Raw genomic sequence first — 20,449 nt, 5'->3', positions numbered from 1 at the left:
AAGTTTGGATTCAGTCAAAGGGCTGCCCTTGAGGACCTAGAAAACCACTTGTGGCCTTGAGACTGCAGGTTCCCCACCCCTGATATAGTCAAAAAGGTCTTGAGAGAATAGCATGATGGGACGAATTAAATAAAATGAAGGATAAATGTAAAGAGAATCTTACACTTGGGTTCAGAAAATCCATTTCATCATAGGATAGAAGTTTCTGTAAAAAATGCCTGGGAGTTTTACTGGACTGAAAGACCACTAGGGTTCAATAGTATGACATGGTGGCAGAAAAGGTAAGCATAGGGAACAACTCCACTGTGTCTGCCATAGTCAGGCCTAGCTAGAAAACTACGTTCAGTTCTGGGCATTGCTTATCAGGAGAGACGTTCAGGGGGATGTCCAGAATAGGGAGAACTGGACAAATCATCACATGACCATCACGTAGAGTGCATGAAGGTCAGCCTGGAGGACAGAAGACGGGGCAGCCACAGGAGCACTTGGGTCAAGAGGCTTCAGCAGCACTAAAGCTTCTGCTGGGCACAGGAGAAGCAATGTTTATTTGGAATGATGTGAGGAAGGCTGGGTGGAGAGACCGAGTCCCTGTTAGGTGGAGCTGTTCACGAGTGGAATGAACTGACCGGTTGCCCATGGACTCCTGCTTCTTGGTCATCCAGCTTCTACTTGACCAGGGTAGTAGGGACTCTGCGCCCTCTGAGATTCTTCCAGCTTAGCCTCTGTTTGCATTGGAGGGGTTTTCACAGAATCACAGACTCTTCCCAGCAGGATTTTGTTGATGCCTTACTGAGCCCAAACTTCTCTCCCCACCTCCTATTTTCTTTTACTAAATACACCACTATCCACTGTCCTTCCCCTTGAATAAGACTCTTCTCTGCTAAACACATCCCATTGCGTACTCTCTACACCATGGGGGGAGCTGTCAGGTCTCCATTTCCTGAATCACTTTAAAGTCCTGGGGTGGTCATCACCTGTGGTTTCTGTGTGTCCCCGGAATTGATGGATACTGTGACACATCTAAATATGGAGCTCTGGAGATAGACAGAAACAGATCCTTTTCATGATGTATCAGATAAAATCACAATGACCTCTTTCCAGACGGGAGTCTTCCCTTTAGTTCTGCAGATTCAATTCTGTCTCTTAGCTAAGCTCTGCGCTAAGCCGCCAGCCTACCCCCGAGTTCCCTAGTCAAGGGTCATGGGGAGTCAAGTAGAGCAAGTAACCCAGGGTATGAGAACCCTGGCCATTTCCTTTAGCCCTATGGGTCCTCTTTCCCCTCTCCTCCCTTCAATACTCCCCTTCCCCTGGCTGAACTCTGGGGATATTTTTGGTACATAGGCTCACCAGTTTCCCCTCCTTAGCTAGTGAGTCTTTTTTTTTTTTTTAAAGAATTGCTGGCTTTAATTTCTTATTTAAATATGGTGCTTTTTAAAAAAAATAAACTATAAAACTTTACACTGCAAATAGTTTACACAAATGCAAACATACAAAAGGCAAATCAAGAATAAGTAGTCCTGGATTCAGCTAGAAATCTCCAGTTTGCTAGAAATCCTACTGTGATTTTAGATGCAAAATTGAAGCATTGTATAACAAGTGTTTCCCAAAGACAGGGTTCTGAGATTTCTGACTATTCACTATGAGCACCAGTCTCTAACCAAACACAAAAGGAAGGGAGAAATAACAAATAAACAGAAATAATAAAGAAAAAATCAAAGAAAAAATAAATAAGAAATAAAAGAAAATCTGAAAAATTCCGTAAGCTGCTTCCAAATGCTGAAAACACCCATGGCTCCCATGTCCGTCATCCAAAGTGTGAGTTTTCTTGGAATGTCCGACCCTCCATATTTCCCCTACCAGTCTACTATATCTGAATAACCATAGTGCTATGTGCAATTAACGCATTTACACAATCTTTTTTGACAATTAGCAAATTAACATCTTGACTTGGAGATGTTAGAGCCAACATCCTGCCTGTGTCCTTTAGCATTTGTTTTGATTTAAAATTTAGGAGCTTATATAGGAAACCTTGGTTCACATGACTGAAATCTGGCTCCAAGAATTAGGCAAGATAATAAGAGCAGTGAAATATTTAAATATTCCTTATTTCTGTCAACAGTATAAACTGATAATGGTTTTGTCCATCTCTAATGTCAACACTACCAATGAATTATAAATAAATTATCAATTCATTATAAATAAAATCTTATACTCCATTAAATTCAATCTAAAAGCCTGAGATTTGAGTCAAAACCAAAAAGTACTTAGAGGTCACAAGGCAATGAGGTTTATTCCCCTTTACTTGAACTCCCACCTTTCTTTGGACAATTTGTAAGGGGAAAGAAGAGGAGCCCCCTGCCTCCCCTGCCCCAACACCTCCTCCTGCCCCCTGACTATAGCTTCACTTAATTGTGTTCCTTTGAGCTTCCGCTGTGTCCTGTGTCCTATGTGTAGATTCAAATTCTCCTTCTACTTCAGAACTGGCATTGAAGCATTGGCAGGTAGGGGAATGGTGGGGGTAAAAAGGAGGCAGAAGTCAGGGAAGAAACAGGCCAGAAATTAATTTAAAATCTATATGCCCAGAAAACAGAAGCAAAAGAATGTTCTTATGTATTCTATACATATCCTAATTATAGGCAATGGGATATTCATTTAGACTGTATGTATGTGTATATATGTATGCATATACACACACATACGTACTGCATGTTTACTTAATGAGGGTCACACTTAATGGTAACTTGGAATTTCTGTCCTAGAACAACCACTTTGTTTAGTCAGTTTGTCTACAAAAAAGCATTTTTGTAGATCTGTACAAAACAGGGCATATTTTGTCTTGCTCCTAGTTATGTAAAACACAACCTGTAATTTAAACATAGTTGTACAAAAGCATGGGGGGATCCCTAAGTCCAGGAGAGTTATGGACTTCTCATTTGATACTTCCCTTCTAGTTCATACATTCAGTAGTTTTCTCCTCTAACTCTTACTACTCAGGACCACTCCTTTTAAAATCCACTGAATCAGTTATGTCCAGTGAAAGCCGAACGTGGGCTCACCCAGTCACTGTACCTACACGTGGGATCCTTCTGTCCTTGCAGAGCCAACTTTTACAGGCTCAGATTCAAACTAGAAGTAAAATGGTAGCCGTGACTTTCACAGTCTAGTCCAACATGTAGCCAACTGCTCTTTGTACACAGACCATTGGTTTTGCCACATACCCAAGCTCTGAGCACAGTGGTGTTCAATAAATATTTGGTTAATTAAATATAATGTTTCTTTGTTTTAGCTTGTTCATGTACAAGGACTCTGAGGAAGGGTTTAGCCATCTTAGTTGGGGGTGATGTGGAAACAAGCATGGTGCACTGGGCTAGAGGACTCCAGGTCATGATAAAACGACCCCTCCTGACCCACAGTCTTGGCTGCTTTCCTTTTTTCCTAGATGAATGGTGGTACATTAGTATCACATGAGCCCAAACAGCACGCACTTATTAAGCATCCACATTATACTAGGTGCTGGAGACAAATGACAAGAATGAAATAATCCTTGTTCTCAGTGGGCTTAGATTCTATTGGGAGAGACAAATCTTGGTCATCATCCACTCCAGTGGGCTTCAGGGATGCTTACTAACTGCCAGAACACCAGAGAGCTCCCCATAGTCTTCATATCTTTAAAAAAACACAATGTGGCTTGAACTACAGCAAGGAGAGGTAAATACAAGAATATTCAGGAAGTCTGTGAATCCAGGGCTATATCAGGGAGACTCGATGGCCTGGGAAAGATTCATTTTAAGGTTTAAAAATTGGTACTTACTCCATCTCCTCTGTCTCCCTTGGAATCTTTAAGGCCTGGGTCCCCTGGAGGGCCTGGATTGCCCTAGAAATAGACCAAATGTTGGAATGATGTGACATTCCTGTGTTGGTCAGACCAATATGTCTCTCCTGAGGCCAGGAATACAGCACCACATCCACTACTCCCTGATTAATGTGGGCTATTTATTGGGCAAAGCATACATATAGGGCCACGGGCTATCTGACTACATACACAGTCACCCTAGAACCCCCTGATTCTGGGAAATGCAGTGGGATGGGGGCTGGAATTTCCACCAACTGGGAAATGGTCAGCTGGCTCTCAAGAGGACAGATCTTTGCTGAGGTAACTCTGGAAGTAATCATAGGTGGATCCTAAGTCAACACAAACTTGAAGGTGGGGGACAATGCACACACCTGCCAATACCTCCTGAGCTGTGTGAGCCCCAGGAGGAGCCACCCTGGGGAGTCAAAGTTGTTTGTGGGCAAAGAATGGTTTTTGTCCCTCTGTCGCCTCATCAATGCTAGTTTAACTGAAGGTTCCACAGAACTTGGAATTTCCTGGACCCTTTGCTGCCTTAGAACAAAGTCCAGGCTCCACTTGGTGGGAAGGTGGGCCTCATTGAGGGAGTTTGAGAGAACCACAGAGCTCAGTGACCTTCATCATAGGAGGCAGCATTATGGGCAATTGCAAGATGGCTGGATTTGAAGCTGGGGATCTGGGCTGGAGTCCTACCTATGCTCACAGCTTGTGTTCATTTTGAACAAGTCATGTAAGTTTCCCAAGCCTCAGTCTCCCTATCTATAAAAATGAAAGGCTTGCCCAAGATGATCTGCAAAGTCTTAGAAACTTCAAAACTGTAATTTCATGGATGTGTTTTCTCATCCCTCACAGCACCCAGATGCAAGCCTTGTGAATAGATAGTAGGATCTCAAGGAATACTTGTTGGTTCACTTGGTGTTTGGGAGTCCCTAGCCTTGAGAACCCTGGAGTAGAAATGAGATGGGAAGGACAGCAAGGAAAGTGAAAAGGAGAATGTGGATGTTTTAGGACACATGAGTTAGGGTCAGCCAAGGTTTGGCTCCTGTTGCCAAAGGATGAGAAGTACCTAGGGTCAGGGCTGGATGTGCCAGCACACATGGTCTCTGCTTTGTTATTCCAACAGTAGTGAGCCCCACGCCTGAGGCCAGAGGTCAGGCAGATCTGTGCTGACCATCATGCCTTACCAAGGACAGCCACAGAGCCTACAAGTTAAGTCAAAATAAAGAACAGCGGAATTTCAGGTGCTGATGAAATCCTTCTTGGTAGTGGGCCCTCCCTCTAATTTCCATGAATCACACTAGGTGTGTGATGGAATGTCTATTTCATAATTCATGTTTTCCATGAGTGAAGACAGAGGAAAGCCTAGCCAGGCAGTACGAATGAGAATCCACCACAATAGGGGCTACAGGGACCACCGGCTGGGCTTCTCATGGTGGGAAGTGAAGGAAAAAACCTGCAGCAGTGCGATCAGGGACCTAATGCAAGATGTGGCTCATTAAGAGCAAAGGGGTAGGTATTAGAAGATGCCAAGAAATGGAGACCAGAGGCTTTGCAAAAACAAAAAACTCCACTGTGACAGATGGCATTTAATAGAGATGAACATAAAGTTTTAGACTTGGATTCAAAAAATTAACTTCACGAGTATAAGATGAGAGAGATGAGTTTGGAGAGAAAAAGATCTAGGGCTCTTAGTGGTCTTTGCTCTACATGAATTAATAGCATAATGCAGTAGCCATGAAAACCGACATAGCCTTAAGGTTCATTTGCACTGGGAAGCTGACACTCATATAATATTCTGCTCTAGGAACCACATTTGAGAATGTTGTTCAGTCTTGTTGTGTTACATTTTAGGAAGGATCCATCCGTAGGAGGTCAAAAGGCCTCAGGTTTGTGCCTTATGCATTAGATGAAAAGACTAGGGATAGTCTATTATCCTAGAGAAGAACAGGCATAAAAAGGTCAGGGCAGCTGTCTTCAAGAAGGCAGACCAAGGAACAATGAGAGGAAGCTGCTGAAAGGCAAAGTTAGGCTTTGTGTTAGGAAAAGAAAACTCCCTCTCAGAGCTAGGAAAAGCAGAAGGGGTTGCCCTGGGAGGAGGAGGACCCCTTGATGGAGGGCTTTAAGGAAGAACTGGATGATGGATACTCTTTGAGTGGATGGCTGAGCCCCTGTGATTTCTTTGCGATTCTGTCATGGGCAGATACTGTGGCAGCAGGGATGGGACAGAAGGGATAAATCACTGGGAATGTGGTCCAATGTCAGATAAAAGATGAAGAAAACAAGTGACCAATAGGAGAGCCAAGATGGTGGAGTAAAAACAAGGCCTTGCCTGAGCTCTCCCAAATTCCCTCCAAAGAACTTTAAAATAATGCCTCAAGATAAATTCTGTAGTGGCAGAACCTACAAAAGATTGGAGTGAAACAGTTTCTCAGCCCAAGACAACTTAGAAGGTCAGCAGAAAAGGTGTATTTCATTGGGATGAGAATGGAGCACAATCCAGTGCAGGAGGGTGACTGAATCAGCAGCAGCAGCTTCCGGAGCTCTCAGCTTATAGGTAAGGGGGTCAGACAACTGGTGAGAAGGAAATTATAGGAGATCCTTTGCTGGTACAAGGTGCAGGACTCAGTTGCATTGTCCATACATGGTTCTGGGTCACAATCCCAGGATGAGGAGGTACACTAGCAGGAGTGGGGACCTTTGTTACAGTTCCAGGGTGGAAATGAGTGCTTGTGGTGTGGGCCAGAAGAACACTGACCACATCTCTCTTTAGATAATATAACCTTGGAAGAACAGAAAATTTACAGACACCCCACCCCAAACTAGCTCTGAAAACAGCAGGATGAAAAACCTGAAGGGTTGGGACAGTGCCCCTTGCATCCTGGGAGCAGAGCCCAATTTTAACATAAAGTTAAAAATCAACAAATAGGCTTGAGAAAATGAGCAAACCATAAAAAAAGAACCTAACCATGGAAAGTTACTATGGTGACGGGGAAGATCAAAACATAATTTTAGATGAAAATAATGTCAAAACAACTAAATGCAAAACTTCAAAGAGAAATGTGAATTGGTCTCAGGTACCAAAAGAATTCCTGGAAGACCTCCAGAAGGATTTTAAAAATCAAATAGGAGAGATAGAGAAAAAAATGGGAAAAGCAAAAAAAAAATCATGAAAAAGGAGTCAACAGCTTGGTAAAGGAGGCACAAAAATACTGAAGAAAACACCTTAAAAACCGGAATAGGTTAAATGGGAAAAGATGTACAAAAAAATAAGTGAAGAAAAGAATTTCTTAAAAAGCAGAATTGGTCAAATGGAAAATGAGGTACAAAAGCTCACTGAAGAAAATCATTCCTTAAAAATTAGAATTGGGCAAGTAGAAGCTAATGACTTCAAGACATCAAGAAACAAAATCAAAACAATAAAAAATGGGAGAAAATGTGAAATACCTCATCAAAATAACAATTGACCTGAAAAACAGATCAAGATGAGATAATTTCAGAATTATTGGACTATCTAAAAGGCCTGATAAAAAATGAACCTAGACATCATATTTCAAGAAACTATCAAGGAAAATGGCCCTGGAATCCTAGAACCAGAAGGTAAAATAGAAATTGAAGCTTCACCAATCACCTCTTGAAAGAGGTCCCAAAATAAAAAGTCCCAGGAATATTTTAGCCAAATTCCAGAGCTCCCAGATCAAGGAGAAAATATCGCATACACCTAGAAACAACCAATTCAGATATCGATGAGCCAGAGCCAGGATAACACAAGATTTAGCAGCTTCCACATTAAAGGATCTGAGCTGGGAAATGGCTGAACAAGTTGAGGTATATGATTATGATGAAATATTATTGTGCTATAAGAAATGATGAGCAGGATGCCTTCACAAAATCCTGGAAAGACTTATGAGAACTGATGCAAAGCGAAGTGAGCAGAACCCAGGAGAACACTGTACATAGTACCAGCAATTCTGTCTAATGATCAATTGTGAATGACTTAGGTATTCTCAGCAACACAATGGTATAAGACAATTCTGAAGGACTTATGATGAAAAATGCTATCTACCTCCAAAGAACAGATGGAGTCTGAATGCAAAAGCATACTTTTTTCTTTTCTTTTTACTTTTTTGTCTGTGTTTTCTTTCACAACATGGCTAATATGGAAATATGTTTTGCATGACTGCATATGCATAACCTGTATTAGATTGCTTGCCTTCTCATCAAAGGGGAAGAGGAAGGAGGAAGAGAGAGAATTTGGAACGCAAAAATTTAAAAAAATTAGTAATGTTAAAAACTGTTTTTACATATAGTTGGAAAAAATAAAACATTTTAAAATTAAAAAAATAAAAAAGCAAGTTTCCAACCATGTCTGAGCTTATCCAAAGAGGCCATATGCTAGCTGATTAATTCCATATTGTGAAGATGCGGGCAGCTTCCCAAGTATTGCAGTAGAAGGCTTAACTCCCTCCTCCGTCATGCACTGACTCAGGTAAATAGCTGCTGTCCATGGCAGGTGGTCATCCCCCTCTATCAGCCATAGTTAAAATTCCCACCATTCTGTAATGATCAGCACATGACTCTCCAGGTGCGTTCTGTTCAAATGCAGCTACACCCATGAAGAAGAACCACATTAAGCTCCAGAATCATAGGGTTTAGAGCTGAAAGAGACCATGGAGCTTTCAGGGCTGGATCTGGCCTTGGAGAGAGCCTTTAGCTGTGTCATTGCCCAGCCTTCCCCGTGGAGGAGATGGGCTCTGTCGGGGAGAGCTTCACTGACATAATTTTTCAGTTCCCCTCAAAACAGGGACTTGTTAATTGTACTGAAAATTTGCAGCCAAGAGTCTCCACAGCCAGGACACCAACCCTCCAAGCTCTGCCCATTCCATAGGACACCTGAAAGAACAATGTTTCTGCCACGGCATTGTTTATCTGCAGGTCACCATTCCACTCTGGCAGATACATGTATATATATGTATATATGTGTATGTATACATATATATGTTTGTGGGTGCTCAGAGGTTGTAAATCATAGATCTAGAGTTGGAAGGGGCCACTTTGGGAAGGGCAAAAGGGAGACTTGGTTCCCCCTTTTAAACCACAATTTCTTCCCGTGCCCAGGCCCACCTTTCTTTGATACCCCAATCAAGGCCAGTGATGTGCATTTCCTTACCTGGGAGCCTGGAGCTCCCATGGGACCTGGGGGGCCATTGGGTCCAGAGGGCCCAGGGGGTCCTGTGGGCAAAGAAATAATTTACATCAGTTCCATGCAAGAAGAAGGTTTCCTTCTTAACCTTCCTGCCCGAGCCACCCCCCACTGCCAGTCACAAGCACTGGTGCAGGAAATCTGATAGAATTAGCTGCCAGGAATCCAGAGGATCCTAAGAACCTAGATCCAGAGTTGGAGGAACTTTAGACACCATTTAATCCAACCCATCACTTTACAGATGAGGAAACAGAGAGGCAAAGGGCCCTGTCCTGGAATGTACTGCAGGGGTCCCTCCTTTCTGAGTAGATTGAAAAATAAATCCATAAACAAATAATCCAGCAAATGGATAGTGTGGGTAGCATAGTCTCTGAGCCCTGGATTTAAAGCTGGGACCCCTGACTCCGTCAGCTAACTTGCTGTGTGTCCTTGGACAAGGCTGAGGTAGCCTGCTACAGACAATGAAAATGCTGCTCCTGGAGCCAGGAAACAGATGAGATCCCATCTGAACCTGTATGAGCCGGTCCAGGCGGGGGTTCTGCAGGCTCTGCTTGGGGTCTGCCTGCTGAGTTTCTCTCACTCTGGTCCTGCCCACTCTGTGACCTAACTACCGTGACTTTCTTCAGATCTCAGCCAAAGTTCCACCTGTTACAAAAAGTATCTCTTGGTCTTCCCTAACTTAGTGTCTCCCTCTGCGATCACCTCAGGCCTGCCTGATCCACACCTGCTCACACACAGTTGCTGTTTGAACATCTCCCCATTAAACTGTGAGCCTCAAGGGCTGGGACTCGTTTTTACCTTTCTTTGTATTCTCAGCACTTAGCACAGAGCCTGGCTAAAGAAATGCTTGTTGATTGACAAATAGAGGCACTCAGCCTTTTGTGGAGGGCAGTGACCTGGTGAGACCTAGGAAAATTATTTTCAAAGCTGCTTGAAGGATCAATAGGCCTGGTGCATGGGAACAAGCCAAGTCTTGGTACACTCACAGGATCCCAGATCTACTGAGGGAAGAGAAGGGACTTCAGAGGCCATCAATTCTAAGTCCCTTATTTTAAAGATGAGAAAATGGAGGCCCAGGGAACTGAATAGACTTGCCCAGGGTCACACAGAGGAAGGATTTGAACCCAAGGCACAATTCCAGAGACACTGCACTCTTCACTGTGCCAGGATGCCTCCCAGTGCCCACGTATGTTAGGCTTGGGGTTCTGGGATTGGACTGTGGTTGGAGGTAAAGGTCTGGGTTGGTCCCCAATCAAGTACCCCCTACATCACCAAATGTGTCTCTGGTTGTCTGCTTACCTGGTGGGCCAGGGGGCCCCCGAGGCCCAGGGATCCCTGCCATGATGGTGTCTATTATGGTGGAAGATAACTGGGAGTCGCCATCTGTAAGAGATTCACAACTCCTTACCCACTCCAGGAGAACCACAGCAGCAGCCTCTCCAAGGGACAGAGACACAGCGTGACAGTATGACTGCCATCATTCTGGAGACAGGGATTCAGGCCATGAAAAGCTGCCAATCTCTTTCCCTCTCTGGAGGCAATGTCACAGATGAATGGAAAAGGAAATTCACACCAGGGAAAGTCTGGCCCTCCCTTCCTCTGAGGGCCAGGGGCAGCACTGCTGTCAAGGACAGACAGTCCTGGGGTGGGCAGAGAGGAGATCTGGGCCAAAGCCCCCAGGAGCTGACAGGGTCTCAAGTGACCCAGGCCACCCTGTACACAGCCATCCAGGTTGCTCTGGCTCCTTTGTCTGCCACTGACCCTCAGCCCTAGTGTGGCCTCAGGATCATCAAGGTTACTGCCCCAAACATGAGTAATCTGGGGTCTAGAGAAAGGAAACAACAGCTCCAAGGTGGCACAGCAAGATGGTGGCCAACCTTCCACTGCCCAGTGTGCCTTGGCAGGAGGGAAGCTCCCGGTACCCTTCCTGACAAAAGCTCCCAGAGAGGTGGCAGTAGAGCACAGACCCTGGGAGCCCCCTAGCCCTCTATAGACACGCTGGACCTTCACACTGAGCCTGACTGTCCCAACTAGCAGGGAACTCAAGCCTTATTGTTTACACTCCACAGCAGAATGGTGGCCACCTCACACAGCTATAGGGCAAAGGGCATAGGAATCAGAGGACCTGGGTTCAAATCCTGCCCATGAGACCCACTCCTTTGGATGGGCCCCTTCCCTTCCTCTGTAAAATGAGGTCTACAATCTGGTTTGAGATAGTTCCCAGATGGGGAGGGGGGGGTGCGGAGGGGGATCATGCCAGGGGCCAGAGTCCTCACAATGCATAGAATTCCAGTAAAGGTCACTTTTAGGAGGGGGCAATGACAGCCAAGTTGGTAGAGGTTAGATCGCAGTCCAGCCTGGGGCTATAAGGACCGTGGTCAGGACCTGAGGACAAAGGAGGCTCTGGAGAAGAGGCTACGTGGGCAGCCTCAGAGCTGGACAGAGCCAGGCTTGTGGAAGCCCCGCCTGAGCCTGCCCCTAGATCCCAAGTGATGCTGCTGACCCCCAAACACGGGACTTTGTTCTCCACCCTCTTGCTTTATCTCCTGCTATTCGCTCCAGACCCAACTCTTCCGCCCAAGGAGAGGATGACACGGAGAAAGTAGGCCAGCGAAGCTTGGACTTCCCTTTCCTGAAATGCTGTGGCACAGTGAATACCACTCCTTCTCTCCCTCCCCGCCCAGCTCCTTGGCGCGAGGGCTTTCCTAGAAAGTTAGCAGAAATACTTACTTTCTTTCTTTCCTGTGGACTGGAGCGAATACAAAACCCCTTGCTGGAGTGGAGGCAGAAGGCCGGGACTGCCGGGAGGGCCTGGGGGCCCAGGAGGTCCAGGGAGGCCAGTCTCTCCAGGAAGTCCCCTCGGACCCTGAGGCCCCAGGAGCCCTAAAATTCAGAGAAAAGGAGGAATCATGAGTGTCCATGAAAACCAGGGTGGGGGGCAACAGCCAAGAGCTTCAGATTTCTGCAGTGGTTTAAGGCTGAGACCTGGTGGCAGGGGTATGGACAAGATGACTTCTTGTCCTGTTTCTCCATCCTGGATGTTACCACTTTGTAAAAAAAAAATGGAACATCTTAACAAGCAAGTTCTTGTTTTTCCTTCAGGGAGTAATTGTGACCACACTGAATAGGAAAGGGTCAGTGAGAGAGAGGTGAGACCCTTGGGCACTTGGGACAAGCCATGTCCTTGGAAGGTAGAGGACTGGACTCTGAGCTCTGGTTCTGCCCCAGATCAGGACCAGACCCTCTAGTCACCACTTCCATTCTCTAAGCCTCAGTGTCTCATTTTTAAAATGGAGGGGCTAGCCTTGGTCCTTTCAAAGGTACCTTTCAGCACTAACATCCCACAATCTGGGCAGAGGTTTTCCAGCCCTCACTTAATCCTTTTATAACATCCCTGGGAGGGAAGGGTTATAGGGAATATTGTCCTGACTTTCCAGAAGAAGTAACTGAGACTCATAGATGGAAAATTGCTCTCCTGAGAGCTGGAAAGAGAGCCCAGGTCTCCTGACTATCAGCTTTATTAGGAGTCTCCCCAGCCAGAGGATCCCTAGCAATGCCAGGGAAGGCACCGGCCTCAGAAGCAGCATAGGTGATGTCCTGGATGCCCTGGTGAAGGTGATGCCTTCTCTTGCCTTTTTGGGAGTCCCAAGCCGCCAAGGAGATAGCCCCCTCAGAATACAGGCACATCACAGCCTGCTTCTGGAGAAAGTCTGGGATCAGGCAGGAAACAGAGGGCACACTGGCAGAGCTGGCACAAGCTCGGGTCTTTCTCCACTTGCCAACCCATTCAGACAAGTAAACTGAGGTACAGAGAAAGAAGGACACTGACCAGGCTGGCAGGAAATGAGAGGCCGAGTGAAGGTCTGTTAAAAACCAGAGGCTTGAGGGCAGGAACTAGCCTACTCCAATGCCACCCCTCAGGATCAATCTGCACCTGGCCACTTGGGGTGAGGGTGGGGGTCCTCCCAGCCACCAGATGCTGGACAAGGCCTAACTTCCACCTCCTATGACGGATGGAAGCCCAGCATGTGAACAACGGGCAGGAAAGAAAATCTGTCCTTCAGGGACTTACCAGGGGGCCCCCTTGGGCCCATCTCCCCCACCTGGCCCCTTTCGCCTTTTGATCCGGGTGGCCCTGGGAGCCCTGAGGGACCCACAGGTCCCGGAGGTCCCATCTGTCCCACAAATCCTGCAGAAAGAACAAGACTGAGTATGAGGACACCTAACAGCTGGTCGGTCACCTGCAGATTTCTTCATTGATTTCTCAGAGAGATCATGGAGATTCCAAGTGGCAAGATCACGGAATCAGAGATCTAAGGCTGGAAGGGCATCAGGGTCATCTAATCCAATCTTTTCCTTTTACAGAGAAGGAAGCTGAGCCTTGGGAAGGTTAAAAGTCTTGCCCAAGGTCAGAGGTGGGATTGAATCCAGAGCCTTTGGGAAAATCATCTTGGGGTTGTCAAGGCTGCAGGCTTTACTGGCAAAAACCATTAAGATGACTCAAAAAGGGGCTAGGCAAATTCTCACAGCATGGGATTAAAATCTCCCCGCTTTTTGGGTTGTACTGAATTTTGCTTAGAAGAAGTGAGTCACTGGTAGAATCTTGGGGAAACCTGTGATGATCAAGATGAGCAGACCTGAGCTGCTTCGGGGCAGGGGTCCCGATGTCCGGAGGCCTTTCCTCACAACCACAACACTGTGAGAGCTAACATTTATTAAGCACCTAGCAGGCTATGGCCTCCTGGAGAGAGGGGAGCATTTTTGTCTCTCTATGATCTCCAGCGTTTACTCGCGTCTGGCACACAGTAAGCACTTAATAAATGCTTGCTGACATCCTCTTTGGTAGACTTCATGGTTTACTGAGCTGTAAGATGCGGAGTCTGGACCAGACAATCTCCCAGGTCTCCACATCCTGTAAAGGGTGAAGGCATGGAGGGCTTGTCATCTCTGTCCTGGGGGGAGCACAAACACCCATGAAGCTCCAGAGACCCTGGGGGCAAGGCAGCAGGTTCCCGGTCTGTGATGCCCTGTCTTACCCGCCTTGCTCAGGGGATCCGAGTCAGGGGCTCAGCTTTTCTTTTTTTCTTCCCAGTCTGCTCCATCCTTGAATTCCACTGTTTGAGCACAACTCCCCGTGTTTGAGGTCATGGCAAGTTTTCAGGTCTCCATCCCATTCCTCTTCTATTGAAAGCTTGCCCCCACATGCCTCTCCTAAGACCCCACCTTGGATTCTACACATCCCCTTCAAGGCCCTCCTTGGATGTAAGGAAGCATATGGTGGTCAGGAGAGCCATACCAGGCTGGGCAGCTTGCTCTTCTACCTCTGACCAGCAGGCAGACAAGCCAAGGGTTAGATGTGACTGGTGGCCCATCCCCTGGTGCTACATGCCCCTTCCCCTCTGGGCTCTAAGGAAAATCATGAAGAACTAACAAGGAAAATGGAGCTCTCCACTGGCCTCTGTGCCTCCCTGGGAGAACCTAAGCTTCCATGTCACTCTTCCTTAGACATGGTCCTGGGGGATTAGCATGGGGGTATGGGGCTGGCCTAGGTGGGACTGGTCTGAGGCTGGGTTGCCTAGGGTGAGACTGGCAGGGCACAACTTCCTTAGTACTACCTCTTGTCTTTACTTGGAAGCTTCTTGGGACCTGCTCCTGCTTCCTCCACAAAACTCTCACTTGCCTTGTCTGCACAAAAATCTACAAAGGTGGGGAGACTTTGAGGTCCTCCTAAGTCTAGGTCTGCAGTACTATGACCCCCTGGGGAGAGCTGTGTAGCATTCCCAGAGAGCACATGCGGGCTCCAGGATTCCCAGAGAACTCCAGCAAAAGCAGAAGGAATATAATCTAGGTAACAATGGGGAGAATTCATTGTCATCCCCCCTCCTTCTATGGGGCTTTGAGTTTTCTCTTCATCCCTAGTACTGAGGGGTTACCTGTAGGAATCATAAACTGAGAACTGGGATGGGGGTGCTTCAGAATGTGCTTCAGTAAGCCCTGGATCTGGAGTCTGAGGGCCTGGATTCAAATCCCATCCTGACACTGCCCATGTAAACATGGGCCTCAGCAGCCCACCAAATAATGAAGGCAGTGGACCCTAGAGCATCTCTAAGGGTTCCTCAGGTGCTAGAGCTTTTGAATCTTCAGGGCTAACTCATTCTGTCTTCCTGAAGATACACTCACCGATGGGTCCCGAAGGGTTCCTCCTCAAAGTCCCAGGATTCGACAGTGGGATGGCATCTGGTAAGAAATCTTTACTCCATGTCGGGGTTGTCTTGGTAATGTCATTTTCTGAAGTTGCCACGCTCCCAGCTGCTTCCAGAAGAAGAATCTACATGAGACATTGCAAGAAAACCTGTCAGGCAAGGAATTGAATCCAAAAACACAGTGGTCATTGTGGAAGGGGCCAGAGATCCTGGATTTGGATCCTGCCCCCAATGCTCACTACTTGTGAGACCTTGGGTGAGCACCCCTGGGTTGGAGGGGTTCTCAGGTCCTTTTAGCTCTAAACCTGTGCTCCTCTGATCTCAGAAAGGAAAGCCCACCCAAGACTCTGTGGTTTTCATAGAGAACATGCTCCTGCTCCATTATCCAGGATTCTGAAATGGGGTGTGTGATATACAAAATAGGAATGCTATATCAATAAAACAACACAATCACAGTTGTTTTGCTCATGAAACAAAAGGGCCTCTCACACAGCTGCCATTTGGGTCTAATCACTTCTAAGGATAAGTTGTTCCTTCAGAGTGGAGTAGGAGGGTGGAGGTGGTGTCTGTGACTGGAGAGCATCAGTCCCCTGCCCAGTTGGGTACCCATTTGGCCAAGTCTTAATTTCCTTTTCCAGGAGGATGTTGGGTCCCATAACAGCCTCTACTGACATGCAGGAAAATAAAGATTCCAGTGGACCTTTCGTGAGAGGACCAGCAAATGTTCCTGGGACTTGGAGAGCAGGCAGGTTCCCTGGTCCAGCATGAAAGAGAGAATGTATCCGCTGTACGGGCCCAGGGGAGTCAGGTCACTCCGTCCGTAGCAGGGAAAACCCTGCCTCATCCTACTCAGGAAGGTACAGAGTCAGACAGCTGGACCCACCTTGGGCTGCTTGGATCACGATTATTTTCTCTCCTCTTTGAAGTTAAAACTGCTTGTCCAGTAAAGCCCCCACAATACTGAATCACCGGAAAATGATGAAAGGTGGAGCCAAGAAGGCAAGGGCAGCCTAGCAGGAGCTGGCTGGCTCTGGGATTCTTCTGTGAAGCGTGGCTCAAGCCAGCAGAGGTCACTAGCTGCCTGCCTGATGACCAGCTTGGCCAGAGGTCTGGAGCTTGGGCACCTGGGATGGCTCGTTTCAGTTATTATCATTATCAGGTCTTGTAGCTGTTATCTTTTGTCCCCCCTCTTCCCTTCCCAGAAGCCAACTGAAGAGAGCAGGGAGCCTCTGCTTCCCATGAGGAAAGGGGGAGGTTTATCTTATGAAAATATAAGTTAATATGAAACAAATGCATAGCCCTGACATGGAAATCTCACAAGCAGATACTTGGTCATATCCCATCAGAGCAAAGAGAAACATGCTAAACGCCATGGTTTAAAAAAAAAAACCCACAAATTTTTAATTAATCAACAAGCACTTATTAAACCTCTACTATGTGCTGGGTGCCATGCTAAGCAAGGGGGCCAGCAGGGTAGCCCAGTCGTCCTTGTCCTCTCAGACAGGGACCCAGTCAGCAGGTTTCCTCCTTTGACTGGAGAGGAATAGCCAAGTTTAGTGAGTGCCTGGGCTAGACCAGAGCTCTGCGCTGCAGGAGATCATACCCTATCACCAGAGGGCAGACTTTGGGAAGGCCTCCCCACCTGACACCTCCAGGAGCTCCAGGACAAGGGGCCCCACCGTCATAATCTGTACAAAGAAAGAGGTTGTGGTGGGACCCCTAGTGCCCGGGAAGCTCTGGTTCTCCTCGGAGTCACTGGGATTTTCCCTGTGATTGTGAAGAAGAATGCTGGTGACTATCTGCCTTCCTGACATTACTGATGCAAAGTCCTTGAAAAAGCCCATCTTTGCCTTTCAAAGGGTTTTGCAGAATTGGACATGGAGAGCCACTTTGCTGGAAGACAGCAGGCCTGGTGCTAAATCAACAAACCATGAGGAAGGTGGGATCCCAGTAAAAATGTCAGTCAGCCTGCTTGCCACCAAACCCTCAGTCAGGGATCCCCCAGGGGGTGTTATTTTCATAGCAGGTCATCTTTAATGACTTCTGGTCTCTCTTTTTGGCATTAATAATCCTTGCCCTTAGTATCCTCTTCCCTTCAGATACCTTGAGAATGGTCCTCACACTATCACAACTGGAAGGTCTCTAAGTATCAGTCTCTCCCAAGACTTGGTTGTCTGAACTCAGGCATCCAGGCTGTGGCCAGGTTGGAACCACAATTCTCATCTACCTGCCTCAAACCACACCAAGCGAGGAGCCTCCTTCATTGAGGCAGCAGGAGGGGCTGCTGGGATGTTCTCTGCACTTTGTGGCACCTACTTTCCAGCACCATCAGCACCTCCGCACCCCAGGAGTACAAAATGCCTCCATCCCTCCCCGCCATGTGAGGTCCACCACTAACTGCTCCCATTCCTTGTAGTCATGACCTGTCCAGCGTGGGGTGCCCTTCCCATAACTGCTGGGCCTTTCTCTAGAAGGCTCCTGCCCCTCCCCGTCTCAGCTCTCAATGGTCATGCAGAGCTGGCAGGGATCTCAGAGGTCCATCCCACCCCACCCCTTTTTACAGAAGAGGAAACTGAGGCACAGGGAAGTCCAAGTGAGGCATAATTCTGTACAAAGACTCCCAATCCCAAGTCCTGTTCTCCTTCCCTCTAGTCTAGTCAGAAAACTGTGAAGAAAACCACCCAGACTTTATCTCATTCTCCCCTTATCACCGCAAAATTCAGCCCTCCTCCCCAGCTGACTAAGACCTTTGGAATGTCTTCTGAGCAGAAGAAAGTTGCTAGATCAGCAAAGTGATTAAAAAAAAACAACCAGAGGAAGTTTTAGTCTCTAAGACACTAGAGTCTGGGGAGTTTCCTGCTGAAGGGAAATGTATGTGAGGGATGGTTTCCAGCCAGCTGCTCCCAGACAACAGAAAGCCCCCCCCAGCTCCCTTCCCATCCTTCCCCCCATCTCCCAGCGTTGCCCACCAGGTAGTTAATGGGCAGATTGGTATTTCCCTTCTGGCCCCAGAGCAGGAAAAGCCTTTGCCTGCAAATAAGCAAATCCCTGAGGGGAGGACCCCTTTAACAGACCCCCTGAAGACTTGGCCTAAGTCAGGTGTCTAGACAGTCCATTCCAAACATTCCAAACAAAAAAATAAAGGCTCCCTTCTCCCCTCCCCCGCTTCTAAGAGGTTCAAGCTGCCTCCTGCCTCAGGGTCACCCCCAAGGCCCAGTCAATACTTTCTCACTTCTGACGGGGCTGGTTTCTGAGAATTGCAGCTCCAGCATCACAAGGCATAGTGCTGCCATACTAGGGTATGGATCTAGAGATGGAACTGAACGGGAGGGTGGGATGTTGGTAGTTGTTTAACAACCGGCTTGGGGGGAGGGGGGGAAGGTACACTTGATATACATTTAAGTTAAATCTACATTATTCATATTTTCTCCATTACTTTCTTAAGTCCAGAAGATTAACATAAGACTACATCAAGTCCTGATATGAAGTGTCTGCTGATTTATGAGGTGAGGTGTAAGTGGGCATGCTGAAAATTTAACACTCAGCTTCCTTGAGCACAGTACATTGGCCTATCATTCTATGATACCTTCATAGCCATGGTGTCCTTTGATCCTCACCATGTTTTCTCAGAGGGAGGGAGGGATCAGAAGCTGATTTATTTGGTGGCTGACTAGTGAGGCAGATGCACATCCAGGTTTTATCCAGGTTTCACAGGTTGTGGCAGAGCCAAATCAGTCCATCAGCAAACATTTATTAAGCTCTTTCTGTATACTTGGCACTACTCAGATCACTGGGATTTGCAATCTTTGGTTCACTGCACAGCTTCTTACTCTGAGCAAGGAGCAGAGCTGGCAACCCTGGGCATGTGATGATGGAAAATGCAAAATCTACCCAGGCCACAGGAGACTCCCAGCTCACAAAGTCGAGTTCTGTGTCACTGGGGGACTCCAAAGGGGGCCTGTGATAACAAGGGGAATTTCCCACAGTTCATGGTGCTCGTAGCTTGTCCAGTCCAATAGCCTCCCTTGGCAGGAGCCATCATTCAGTGATCTGGACGGCATTTTTGAAGTGCTTACTTTGGGCCAGGCACTATCCTAAGTGCTGGGAATCCACAGAGACAACGACAAGGTCCCTGCCTCCAGGAGTTCATATCCCAGTAGGGAGAAGACAACCCGTAAATAATAGGTACATGGAAGACCTTATACAGAGCAGATGAGAGGTATGAAGAGCACCTCTATTTGAAGAGCTCCTTCCCCTTCCCCCAGTTCTCACTTAGAAAGCTCATCCTTCAATTGAACACAAATCTACCTTGCTACCACTTCCATCTAATTCCTTCTACTCATGGTTCATACTCCCCAGGTGTCCTGGTCAGCCCCCCTGGACAAGCACCTGCTAGTCAAACTCTTTCCTGAATGGTGGCACCCCTTAGGTCTAGAGCTGGAAGCAATCTTCTCAGAAAAGCCACTTAATCTGACCCTTGATTTATAGATCAGGAAACTGAGATCTGGGAAGTAGGTATACAAGCCTAGTATAAAGTAGGGTTCTCATCTTTCCTTTTTGGGCCATTATGAATCTATTAATAACAGCCTGAGGTAGCATTCCTCTACTAAAGAACTGCTACGTCTTAACATGCAGAGGTGAATGTAAGAAGAAGTCCTAACAATATGGAAAGGTTTCCAGGAAGGAAACCCTAGTGGTATTTTGTTGTTCAAAGAAGGGCTGACCCAAATTCAGAGAGATCCACCAATAAAAAACTGCAGATGATTAATTTTTTGGGGGGGAAGGAAGGGATGGAGTTTTCTTTGGCACTAGCAACTCATGGAAATCCACTACTAAGGCACAGAGAGAACTTAGAAGCCAAGTCACCAATCCTGCTAAAAATCACAGAACTTTGAAGTACTGAATGTATATGAAGACATGAGCTTTGGGGCCACCATGTTGTACTGCTGACTCAAATTCTGTTTCAAGGCCACTAAAACCCCAGAGTCCCCTTCACATAAACTTGTCCAGGTCACTCCATCGTGCATATGTGAAGTGAATTTTATTCTAACCCCATGGCATGAAAAGTCATTTTCCTATTAAATGCTACTATTTTGAATGTGCCCCTCTGTTCCAGCCTATAAAGATCTACTATGATACAAATTCTATATTATTTGCTAACTGTCTCTTCAGCTTAATTTTGTTCAGTATGCCATA

At 46.7% G+C, this 20,449-nt stretch overlaps 1 protein-coding gene across 5 annotated transcripts in view; it reads right to left on the bottom strand.

Annotated features, from left to right (window-relative positions):
• The window catches only part of COL26A1 (collagen type XXVI alpha 1 chain), a 324,033-nt gene that overhangs the window by 6,521 nt on the left and 297,063 nt on the right, over window positions 1-20,449 (bottom strand). For 4 of the 5 annotated variants that reach the window (XM_072640359.1, XM_072640356.1, XM_072640357.1 and 1 more), the window contains 6 exons: window positions 15,231-15,378; window positions 13,123-13,239; window positions 11,781-11,933; window positions 10,350-10,433; window positions 9,018-9,079; window positions 3,812-3,874 (listed from right to left, as the gene is read on the bottom strand). In XM_072640359.1, the coding sequence (XP_072496460.1) occupies window positions 3,812-3,874; window positions 9,018-9,079; window positions 10,350-10,433; window positions 11,781-11,933; window positions 13,123-13,239; window positions 15,231-15,378 (627 nt within the window). The remainder of the gene's footprint in view (window positions 1-3,811; window positions 3,875-9,017; window positions 9,080-10,349; window positions 10,434-11,780; window positions 11,934-13,122; window positions 13,240-15,230; window positions 15,379-20,449) is intronic. The other variant, XM_072640358.1, reaches the window with a different exon arrangement.

Source organism: Notamacropus eugenii, chromosome 2, assembly GCF_028372415.1.
Source record: "Notamacropus eugenii isolate mMacEug1 chromosome 2, mMacEug1.pri_v2, whole genome shotgun sequence".
NCBI lineage: Eukaryota > Metazoa > Chordata > Mammalia > Diprotodontia > Macropodidae > Notamacropus > Notamacropus eugenii.
This window is presented reverse-complemented; position numbering and strand designations above follow the sequence as displayed.